Source organism: Xenopus laevis, chromosome 6L, assembly GCF_017654675.1.
Source record: "Xenopus laevis strain J_2021 chromosome 6L, Xenopus_laevis_v10.1, whole genome shotgun sequence".
In the NCBI taxonomy this organism is placed as follows: Eukaryota; Metazoa; Chordata; class Amphibia; order Anura; family Pipidae; genus Xenopus; species Xenopus laevis.
The window spans coordinates 136,529,164-136,541,394 of NC_054381.1; the positions used below are offsets into that span (position 1 = coordinate 136,529,164).

Genomic DNA, 12,231 nt, shown 5'->3' on the forward strand with positions numbered 1-12,231 from the left:
CTAACGTGCGCATTGTACTGAACGCTACCTTTTACGCTAGACTTCCTTCGCCACCTCAGACCAGGCGAAGCGCAATAGAGGTAGATAGGGATTGCTTCAAAAAAAGTTAAAAATTTTCTAAGTCCCAAAAAACGCTGTTTTTTTTCTATATTATGGGTGATAGGCTGAAAAAGATTGAAAAAAATTTTGGGGCCCCCCTCCTTCCCCCCTACATTTCCTAACTCATGGCAACTTAACTATACAGTGGGCACATGTGTAGGGCAAAAAAAAAAATTTATTTGATGTTTTGAAGGTTTCCCAGGCATTTGTAGTGATTCTACGTATTCTTCCATTGAAATTTGAATTTGGCGCCGTATGCAAATTAAGCATCGCTAGCGTAACCGCTTCGTTTACGCTACCACTGAGCGCAACTTCGGATTTTAGTGAATTTGCGGAGCGCTGGCGAAACTACGCCTGGCGAAGTGCGGCGAAGTTATGCCTGGCGCAACTACGAATCTTAGTGAATTTGCCCCCATGTCTGTCTACATGCATGATTTGTGCAAAAGGCAGTTATTTTGTTAGATTTTGTTTGTACTGGAATCAATTATTTGAGTGATCTGATTCCTCTGCTAGGAAAGGGAGACCCCCTATAAGATTGATACCTCCCATTGTTTATGTTTAGTGACCTTTCTGACTATTTTGCTTAACCTACTGAGCTGGGTTGTAAATTAGGGGTCTCTGGGGGCCTCTTGTCACGTCTAATTGGGATTACTGAGCGATAGTTTGTTTATATGTGCCTGTCTCGTTGAATAAAAACCAACCAACGTAACCAGGTGTTTTTTAATTTTCTACTAATATCTTTTATTTAATGCTTATTCCATCTGTATATATTCCTTTTTAGATCTGCCTCTTTGTGTGCAATCTGGGCTGCGCCACTTTCCTTCTGTCGGAGCCAGTTGTTAGTTCAATGACGACGGGAGCAGCTACGCATGTGGTGACGTCACAAGTGAAGTACCTGCTAGGATTGAAAATGCCTTATATCTCAGGGCCCTTGGGGATGTTCAATGTAAGTCCAATGCTTTCTTTGTCGCAGTGTTTCTCATGTAGGCAGATATTTGCCTAACCTGTGAACAGTCATACTGTATGGGAAAGGTAGACAAAAACCCTTTCATAACAGATGCAGAGATTGTGTTAAACTACTTATTTTAATCTCTCCTTAATAGAGTAATGCACTTATGTCTGCCAGAATGCCGGTTTCCATAGGAGCTGAAAGATAAATACCTGTGTGACAAATATCAGTATGAAGTTCCCATTCTCAGTTCTGTAAGAAAGTAGCAGTTCTAAATTAAATTAATTCTGTAACTACAAGTTGTTCCACAGCAGAAATAAATACAAATTGTTCAAAGTGGAAAATGTTTGCATATTTTAACGTTCATAATATATATATAAAACATCCCCGACCTTGAATTTGGAAGCAACTTGGCTCAGAGGCTCACTGCATTGTTTTCCACTAGAATTACTGGCAGGAAGTCTGACTTGTAGAAAGAATGACCTCAGCCATGATCAATGCCCTGCCACGGATATATTTAGTACCTATAAGACTCTGTAACCTTTATAGATATATCTGTGTGTTACTGTCATCTTTTATAAAAAATAAATTAACATGATAATGATGGGATCTGTTATCCGGGAAACCTGTTATCTAGAAAGCTCCGAATTACGGAAAAGCCATCTCCCACAGACTCCATTTTATTTATTATTTCTCTGTGATAATAAAACAGTACCTTGAATTTGATCCAAACTAAGATATAATTAATCCTTATTGGAAGCAAAAACCAGCCTATTGGGTTTATTTAATGTTTAATAGTAGACTTAAGGTATGAAGATCCAAAATAAAGAAAAATATGTTATCCGGAAAAACCCCAGGCACTGAGCATTCTGGATAACAGGTTCCATACCTGTACTTCAGAGCATTTTTACAATTTATTTATTTTTTCTTTTAGTTTAGTTTAGCATTTCCCATGGTTTATATGAATTTATAGGAGTTTCAGGAGACACTTCCTGTATCTGTAAATGGAGACCAGACAGACAGAACATTTCTCTTGCAAATTCATGATATTAGCAGTGTAAAAAACGGAAACAATTATGTAAATTGCAGGCTTTAAGTAGGACCATAGGGCAGGTAGTCTGGAGCACTGATGTAAGCAGTATCTTCAGCCTTTAAAGGAGCAGAAAATGTCCAATCCATGGAGGGTGCCAAATGTTTGGGCTACACCCAAGGATTGTAATAATTTACCTGATACCCTGGGCCGGTGCTCCCGTTAGCAGAAAGCTCCACGTCCCCCGGTATTTGTGCAAGCCCACATGTGCACCGGACTTTAACAAAAAAGGCCAGCCTTTTTACTCTACTGCAGATGCTACAGCTGCAGGATTTTGAAGAAAGAAGAGAATTGCTGGCTTTCAAGTACCCAGGGTCAGTGCAGTTTTCTGCTAACAGGAGCACTGACCCGGGGTATCACGTAAGTCATTACAATGGGAGGGGGGATGACGAAAATAGTGAACATGATCCCCCATTTAAGAAGGCTGCAAATGAATAACTCCATCTACCTTTGGAGGACAAAGACGGATCTGAAATAATTTTTCCTTGTCTTTCGTCAATAAAACTGTAGAAACTTGTTAAACTAAACTAATAAGTTTCACTAGATCATTCAAAAGCCACAAAAAAATGGCAGATTACCTTAGAATACAGCATACAAAAGGTTTTAAGGTGAATGGCTCGTTTATATTGCTCTATAAATGTACATCAAAACCACTATACCTACCTATAACAAGAAGGGCTTATCTCAGCGGGCTGCTTTATGCCGTCCATAAAACGTAACCAATAAAAATCGGAAGCTTGGATATGTTTGCATTGTTGGCGACTGGTGTGCAATATTGTATCTCAATAGAACGTGGTTTTATGGACACTTTAGCCTAGTGTTGTATTCACCATCAGTTGTTGCCTAAAGCAAAAACAATATCATAAAAAATTAGACCATAAACTAAAATCAGACTAGAATGGCAGTAGGGAACCTGCTTGACAATAAAAAAGTGTTGGACACTTTTAATCACCTTGACTTGTTCATCAGCTGGATTCTTAGACTGAAGCTGATCAAAAATTCCAAAATATCCAAAAATATCCATCAATGCTTGGGCCCCAAACTATGAAAATTGTCAGCCACTCAGTCTAGCAGGGTCGCTCTTTAATGGTGTCATTCCAAGTGTGGGTTTATTACCTGCAGATGAAATAGTTCAGGGGTTAAAGGAGAAGGAAAGGTTAAAACTAAGTAAGCCTTATCAGAAAGGTCCACCTAAAAATACCAGTAAAACCTCAAAGTAGTGCTTCTCTGAGTCCCCTGTCAAAAGAAACACAGCATTTCTTTACTTCTATTGTGTACTCATGGGCTTCTGTATCAGACTTCCTGCCTTCAGCTTAAACCTCATTGCCCTGGGCAAGAGCATGCTCAGTTTGCTCCTCTCCCCCCTCCCCCCCCCTTCTCTACTGTAATCTGAGCCCAGAGCAGGGAGAGACTCAGGCAGGAAGTGATGTCACACCACATTAATACTGCAACTCCTATCCTAAACAAACAGAGAGTTTCTAGAGCTTTTTATTCTGGTATGGTAAAACATTATACAGCATAAATATAGCATTCTAGCTTTGACTATTGCAGCTAATCTATTGGCAATAAAATGCCTCTGTATCTTTCCTTCTCCTTTAAGCCATTTGACCACATTTTAGTCTTTGCACTCCTAGAATAATATACAGGTTGGTGGCATAAGGGGATCCCCTGGAAAGCACCCTAACTTCTATGGCATTCAGATGTGCAAGCTAGGGAGCTCCTGCGCTGCAAGATGATGGGGGACACTGCACCTGTCTATCTATGTGCCATCTCTCTATCATCTATCCATCCATCTATCTATCTATTTTTCTATCATCTATCTATCTATCTATCTATCTATCTATCTATCTATCTATCTATCTATCTAATATATCAGTTGTTTTAGGAGGCTGCACTTTGTATCACCTGTGTAAAGCATAAAGTGAAAGTTATCAGTATATTTCTGTAGCAAACTAGGCACCAGTGTAGCATTTGGATGTAATCAAACCAGGAACCGCATTTTGAATGGAATACATTTATACAAAGACTGATTAAATGCCCTGCATAAACCATCTGTTTTATATGAATTCCATTATGAAAGGCCTCTATTGTGTACATATGCGTCAGGCTTATTTAATGGCAAATGGAGGGGTATTTTCGTAGCCAGCGAATGATTGTTTTCAGGACTTGGTGTGATGTTGTTGCCAGGTACGTCAACAGAAAGCCCTATCTGTAATGCACATTCGTGCCAAAGCAATGATTGTTAACTTATTCCATAAGAACATACACATGACATAATAGCATGCCGATAATGGAGATCCTGCAGTTGATTTTGGATCATCTATCCAAGGCTATTGCTTTTAAAGGTATTAGCTAACTGGCTGGACTGTCTTTATTGGGGTTACTGTATAATACAATTCCACAGATTCATACAGGTTGGTTGGAGACTTCCAGGTCTCAGAATAGATCTGTTTTATAGCACAGCAATGTTGCAGGTTATAGAGTACTTCGTTTACTGACAGGCTGCCTGTACAAGATCATCTGTCTGTGCTTTTTACAAGTAGGAATGCCAATAAAAGTTGACATAGATACATTGGGAGCAATACTTGAAATTCCCTCCCAGTGATACCACATTGTCTGTTAAATCTACCTCCCAAATCCCAACAGGACCTGATGAACCTACGTCTTGACAACATTGTACTTGCTGTGGTAGCGGCCAAAGTGCTCAACCATTTCTCTTCTACCTTCAGAGCTGGCAATGCTCTGGTTCTTTTAAAAAAGCAAAGCTCTTAAAATACACAAACAACATATCTGTACTTTGGCATACACATGGACACAGTCACACACATGGATGGTAACCAAAAAACTAAACCAATGTCCACAACCCTAACTGAAATGGTGTCACTGTTATGATATAAGGGTTTAGGAAGGAAAAATGTTTCAGCCAATTTCCCCACGTTAGCAGCAGTTCTTAAACACCCAAACAATTTGTAACCCACAAAATTTTAGCAGGAAGGGAACGCACAGGTTTGATCCCCACCCTCATATAGTACTTCGGTTTAAAATTACAAAGGTTTCGGGATTCAGCCATTGGCTATTGTATTGATATAGAAGAAGTTAACTCCAAGGCAGAACCAGCATGATCTACAGGACATGATTGGTTTGCTTTTTACTTTGCCCCTTTCATTGCAAGACTGTTATTTGTTATTAGCAATTTGATGCTGTGTCACTACAGTAAATATCCTTCAAAAGCACACTCAGAATTGCTATTGACATCCTCGTGGCCATTTTGATTTTTTTTTTTGCTATTTTTTGGAAGATACAGCTTAGATTTGACAGGTTCTTGAGAGTGTGACACAATGTTCAGTTCCTCAAAATGATATCGATCATGTGCCAAATTCTTGACACATTTACTACTTTGCCCTAGTTTTCATTGGAAACCTCCATTGACTGGACTTTTAAATTATATTGTCTTGCAAAGGGAACCATGGACAACTGCGAAATGTATCCTAAACTCATTTGATTCAATACATGGTGGAGCCGCTTCATTTTGGGCACCTGATATAATTTAGGCCTTATATTAAAAGAAACCCCCAGAATCTATGTTTTTTCACTACAAAGTTCGAAAGGTAAATTAATAAAAAATCGTTATTGATCATAACCTTCATTCAAGGGAAAAGGGTTTCCTTTTTCACTGACAACTTCTCCATATTGTTTTTACCCCAGATCTATATTTACATACTGAAAAACATCACAAATGCAACAGTTGCAGCAGTGATTATATCCATTATCTGCCTCGTGGTGCTTGTCTTGGTAAAAGAGTTAAATCAACGATATAAAAGTAGAATAAGAATGGAGATTCCCATTGATTTGATACTGGTGAGTATATTATAATTATATTAAATATTATATATTTAGCTTCTCGTTGTAGGTTGGTGTTTAGAAAGTTGCTTTGTATCCTTTTGTTAGTAAGATAAAAGGAAGGTAATTTTATGACATTTCTGACATATCAGCATGCCAGAAATTGCTCAGAGTTTTCACTGAAGTTTGGGTTTTGTTATCTAGGGTCAGAATCAGCTGAGGTATTCCTTGTACTGTGCATATGAGAAATTCAAAGGTGTCATATCTGTATACAGGCGTGGGACCTGTTATCCAGAATACTCGGGAACTGGGGTTTCCCGATTACGGATCTTTCTGTCATTTGAATTACCATACCTTAGGTCTACTACAAAAGCATTTAAACATTAAATAAACCCAATCAAATTGTTTTGCCTTAGTTGGGAACAAGTACAAGATACAATTTCATTATTGCAGAGAAAAAGCAGAAAATCTGAATTATTTGATTAAAAGGCAGTCTATGGAAAATAGCATTCCTGTAATTGGAAGTGAGGTTTCCAGATAAGGAATCTCATACCTGTTGTAAGTAGAAGGGTTTCAGTTTCATATGCAGCCAGACTCCCTCCTGTAGGATCATCCTTTAAGCCAGTGCAATAGGCAGCTGTACAGTTTGGCATGCCCTTGGTGTGCTCCAGAGTTACCAAAATCAGGAGGTTAATAAGGCCATTGGGTGGGGGGATGGGAGGGTGTCAAGTACACAAGTGAGAATTTAACACCGCTGGTATTTTCCCATAATGGATGATTTGTACAGACTAAAATCCCAAGGGATTACTGGTTGTTTATAAGTGTTGTGTTACTAAAATCCATTGTAATGGGAATAAAAAAAAATCTTTTACATTTTTCAAGTTTCAGTTTCAAGTGAAATTTGTTATAAAATTGTATGCACTATTAAATTTTATGTCGGGCAAAGGAAACGCTCCCCAGTTATTCAATCTAATGATTTACATGACCTATATGAAGGCACTATAACTGTGGCCTATATCCTATACAGAATATGATCAAGGAAGTCTTCAATGACATATAATATTTTACATCAAGGGTGTTATTATCTACATTCAGATACTTCTGTTTTACAAATATTTGATGTTTAATGCAATCAGTGCTTTGGAATGGCAACTTGATTGGATATTGGTGAACGTTTTTGGAATACAGAGCCAATGAATGTGGAAATGATGCCTTCAAAGTGAAGCAACAACCATAGAGTTTTAGGAGCAAATGCAGTACTTGAGAGTAAATGAAGGAACATTGTGGGATGGACAATGTATGCTAATAAAATAAATGCCATATGCATCATAAGAGTCAGACCAAGTGCCATAGGGATTGAGCAAAGACCCATGTCTGCAAAGATAAGGGCTAAGAACAAGCTACAGAGGTGTTCTAGCACAGCTCAATCAACAAAGGTCACAAAATGGGGGAAAATTAGTAGGTTGATGGGTAACCCCAACACATGGAGGTATATTTATCAAAGACTGAATTAGAGATCACCACAGTCCTCTTTAGTGAAATTCCGCCACTCTCCATTCATTTCTATGGAATTTTGAAAGGCGTATTTATCAAAGGATGAACTTTCACCCATTGATGAAAAATCCCATAGAAATGAATGGAGAGTGGCGGGATTTTACTCTAGAGGGCCGTGGGACCTCTAACTTCACCCTTTGATAAATATACCCCATGGATGGGACAGAATGAGCAGGAAAGAGGAAAGCAGGCAGGAGGACTGATAGGGATTGTGAAGAGATTCACATTCAGGACAAATATAAAGGACTTTGGGGTGGAGTAGTTCGTGACTGTAAGAAGGCTGAGAAATAAAGGTGACATTCTAAAGGAGGAGAAGGTTAAGGATAAATACAAATGACCAAAATGGCAGCAAAAATTAGTGAGTTAGATGGTGGGGTTGTTGGAAATTTCAAAATGGCTCAAGATCAAGAGGTCTCTAAAAATATACTCCAGGTTTTTGGTTGTGGAAATACAGAGAGATGGTGCTATTCATAAAACCAATTACACTAATCCATGGGCTCAACATACTGTATTCGCTTGCACATCAGTCAAATTGCTTAGCTTTGTAATGTAGTTACAGGGAGGAACTTAACCTCGCACACCAGCAAGTGCCATCATCATACTGTACAAGAAAATTATTTTTTTAATATAACGTCAATCATTTGTGTGAAACTGGATGTCTTCAAAGAGAAGGATCAAAAGTTGCCTCTTACATACATCTTGGTGTAAATATATGTACTCAGGAACTTCCTCTAAATTCTCATGTTACAGAGCAATGACACCCGAGTGACATTCCTGGAGGGCTTCATAATTGAAGTCACATAGTCACATAGTCACATAGTCACAGTGCTTTACTGAAATACTAGGATTTTAAAGTCTCACTGACCCTCAGTCCTTGGCAGTGACCAATAATAGCCACCCCAGTTTAGAGCGAGAAATAACTGTAAATATGTAATACATGCAATGAGATACAGAGAAGTTCTCTGGTTCTCATATTATAACAGGCGTCTCCTCCAGGTCTTTTAATAAGCAATTATCAGCTGGCTTGCAACATTGTTTCACAAGTCAGAGCCAGCAGTGCAGAGAATATAAACAGCCAGACATATAACAGTTTTTAATAGCAATTATGACAACTTTTAAACCAACTGAAAATGTATAATTAATGTATTGCTTAGAACTACATTTATGTTGCTATGCAGAAAAAAGGTTTTGGGTTGAGGACCCGTTTAACTTATAGGAGTAGTGAAAGAATGTGTGTGCTTTAACCACCTTTCAAAACCCTTTCGGGCAGGGTGCAGAGCAGTCCAAAAACCCTTGCCAGGGACAAAACATATAGAAGAAAAGATACCACTGCAGCACCTCTTTGTTGCGAAAGTGAAAAAGTTGTGTTTATTTGGTCAGTAGACAACAGGCTTAACTTATAGGGGCCAGGACCACTCCCATTGCTGAGGCCTGAAATGAAAAATATCTCCAGCCTGTGTTTTTTTTTTTTTTTATTAAACCTTTCTAAATTGCATGTAACATACATATTTATTTTTGTACAGATAATTTTAACATCTCTCGTGTGTTATTTTGTTAACATGGAACAAGGTTATGATCTCGAGGTTGTGGGACACCTTCCGCAAGGGTAAGTATATTTATTTGAACGTAAACGGGAATGAGTTTTAAACATTAGGAGCATATGTAGATTTGGCTGGAAATTATAAGAATTGTAATGTGAGTTGCCTGTGTCTAAAGAAAGACTCCCCATAGACGGACGATTCTTCTTGCCGAACCACTGATTTTAGGGAAGTCCGACCAATCCTTCGAAATTATTGCGCAGTTAGTGGGATTTGAACGATCGTACATCTTACGATTTTTCGGCTGACATCTGTCAGGAAATTGATTGGCCAGGTCAAAAAATCTTTGTCGGTCCCAGTGCAATCTATCTATGTTTGCAGGGCCAAGCAGGCAGCTCCCATTTGTTTTCCTGGCAAATTGGTCTTTTTAGTTGATGGTAAATTCGTACGATCGTTCCGAGAAGATCGTGGTCTCACGATGAGGATCTGATCTTTTAAAAATCTCAGTGTCTATGGCCAAAGACAAATTTACTTACCTCCAAGTTGCGCCAGCGATGGCTTCACCGCACTCCGCCAGGTGTAGATTTGCCAGGGCTGTGCAAATCCATGAAGATCCGAAGTTGCGCACAAGTTACTGATTGCTTGCGCTAGCGATATTACGATCAGCGGTTTGAAATTACGCTAGCGATGGCAAATTTGCATTCGCCGTGCAGTTAAAGTACAATGGCAGCAATCACATTACACTGCACAAGGCCAGGGAACCTTCATAAATGTATTCTAATGCCCTACACATGTGCCCACAGTATAGTTTAGGTGCCATATGTTATCAAATGTAGGGGGGAAGGAGGGTACCCTAAAAAAGAATTTTTCAGCCTATCACCCTATAAAAAGTAAAAGACTTTTTTCGAATTTCGAAGTGCTAAATACTTTGAAATTCGACCCTCGAATTGAAGTACTTCAACTTTTTTCACAAAATTTGGCCATCGTACGATCTAAGTAAAATCGTTCAAACGATTCGAACGATTTTAGCGTACGATTGAACGATTTTACTTCGATGTGTAAAGACTTAGAAAAATGGTCTAGAAGGTCCCCATAGGCTAACATAGCCCTTCGGCAGGTTTAATTTGGCGAAGTATTGAAGCCGAAGTTTTTTTAAAGAGACAGATTATCGAATGGTTGAATATTCGAACGATTTTAGTTCGAGCAAAAGTCGTAGTAGCCGATTCGATGGTCGAAGTATCCAAAAAATTACTTCGAAATTCGAACTTTTTTAACTTCGAAAATTCACTCAAACTTTAAAGACATACGTGTGAACACATTTTTTTTAACTAATTTGAGGGGCATACCACATTTATATAAGGGTGGGCTCATGTCTAGGGCATTAGAGGATCTCTTCTGTCTTTATTAAGGCTCATTGGGCATTTGCAGCAACATTACTACAAAAGATCTTCATACGACTTTTATGTACCCGACCTACTCAAATTAACCAGAGTGCAAGAGTTCTAGTGAAGTTGCACTAGGCAGAAATGAACTCTATTCGCTATGAAATGCTTGCACTGCCGAAGTTTCGCTAGCGAAAATTTGCCAGCGTTCAGAGTGTGGTGTAGCGGTCTCTGGTGTAAATTCGCCTGTTAGTGAAATTGCCCCAATGTTGGTTCTGTAGATATCCAGGGTACAGCTGTGCATACTGTACTCTGAGCAGGTGGCCCATTCTGTCAAAGCTTAGCAAACTGATAAGATAAAAGGTATGAATTACAGACTGAGGAATTTATAATGTTGTTTGTGTGTGGGGTTACTAAAGCCTAAGCAAACAGGAAATCTGGAATGTGTTTTTCTTTAATATGAAAAATGAGCAGGACAGAGTCACTGAGTTATTTGGGGTAAATAATACAATAGGCCACCTTAGGTCATAAGGTTCATTTGTGCAACATTCATAGTTGGTGCAGGGAGACCAGAGCTGCTCCCTATTTAAATAAATACAGTTTTCTAACTGCCTCAGTTTGAGTAAGCCGCACAGTTCTGCTCCTTTCCGACACCTCATTTGCTGTAATAGAACAATATTTACAGAGTTCGGACTACGTATTGTCATTGCAATTGCAGTCCTTTTGCACCTGTCCAAAAATGTTCTGTTATAAGGAGGCGAAGTTGTGGCAGGCTTTTATTTACACATACATGCTTGAAGACTAGCAACACCAGGACTTCATTTTTTATCTGTGTATTGAGGGTGTATGTACAACCAACATGACATTTCGATCCCCTTTGGAACCTTTCTCAAGGCTTTGAAAGAAATCATGTCTGCTGTACATATACCTTTAATACGCAGATGAAAAATGAAGTCCTGCTGTTGCTGGTCCTTCTATATACAGGTATGGGACCTGTTATCCAGAATGCTCGGGACCTGGGGTTTTCCGGACAATGGATCGTTCCATAAATTGGATCTTCATACCTTAAGTCTACTAGAAAATCATGTAAAAATTAAATAAACCCAATAGGCTGGTTTTGCCTCCCTAAGGATTAATAATATCTTAGTTGGGATCAAGTACAAGCTACTGTTTTAGTATTACAGAGAAAAATGAAATCATTTTTACAAATTTGGATTATTTGGATAAAATGGAGTCTATGGGAGATGGCTTTTCCGTAATTCATAGCTTTCTGGATAACGGGTTTCTGGGTAACGGATCCCATACCTCTATTTCTATTATCTTAAACTGGGGTTTGACGAAAGACAGTGTGTTGTCCATTGGAACTCTATCTCTCTCTCTTCGGAGCTTTCTGGATATCAGGCTTCCGGATAAGGGATCCTATACCTGTATATATATATATATAGAAAAAGGCAAAAAAAGCCCAGGTGCTGCTTTAATATCATCATAAAGATCACAGGGCACTCATGGCACTTCATTTATGTGCAAAGCTTTAATGGTGTAAGTCAACGTTTTGGTCCTACACAGAGGACCTTTATCAGGACATCACAAACAGTTCCCCAAACCAAACATATATATATGTGTATATATATTTACCTTATATTTATATGCAGTCTTAGACAAATAGTGTCACTACTACAGGTAGTATTGATCGAAGCACAGTGTGTACCATGTCCCAACAGCTAGAAAGGAATCACTCCCAGTGCTCAAGGTGCCAAAAAGTATTCATCTGTTGTTTGA

General features: G+C 38.8%; 1 protein-coding gene across 3 annotated transcripts in view; it reads left to right on the forward strand.

Annotated features, from left to right (window-relative positions):
- Positions 1-12,231, forward strand: part of slc26a7.L (solute carrier family 26 (anion exchanger), member 7 L homeolog) — a 61,180-nt gene that overhangs the window by 25,551 nt on the left and 23,398 nt on the right. For all 3 annotated transcript variants that reach the window (XM_041566546.1, XM_041566547.1, XM_018268126.2), the window contains exons 5-7: positions 881-1,045; positions 5,844-5,996; positions 9,056-9,138. In XM_041566546.1, the coding sequence (XP_041422480.1) occupies positions 881-1,045; positions 5,844-5,996; positions 9,056-9,138 (401 nt within the window). The remainder of the gene's footprint in view (positions 1-880; positions 1,046-5,843; positions 5,997-9,055; positions 9,139-12,231) is intronic.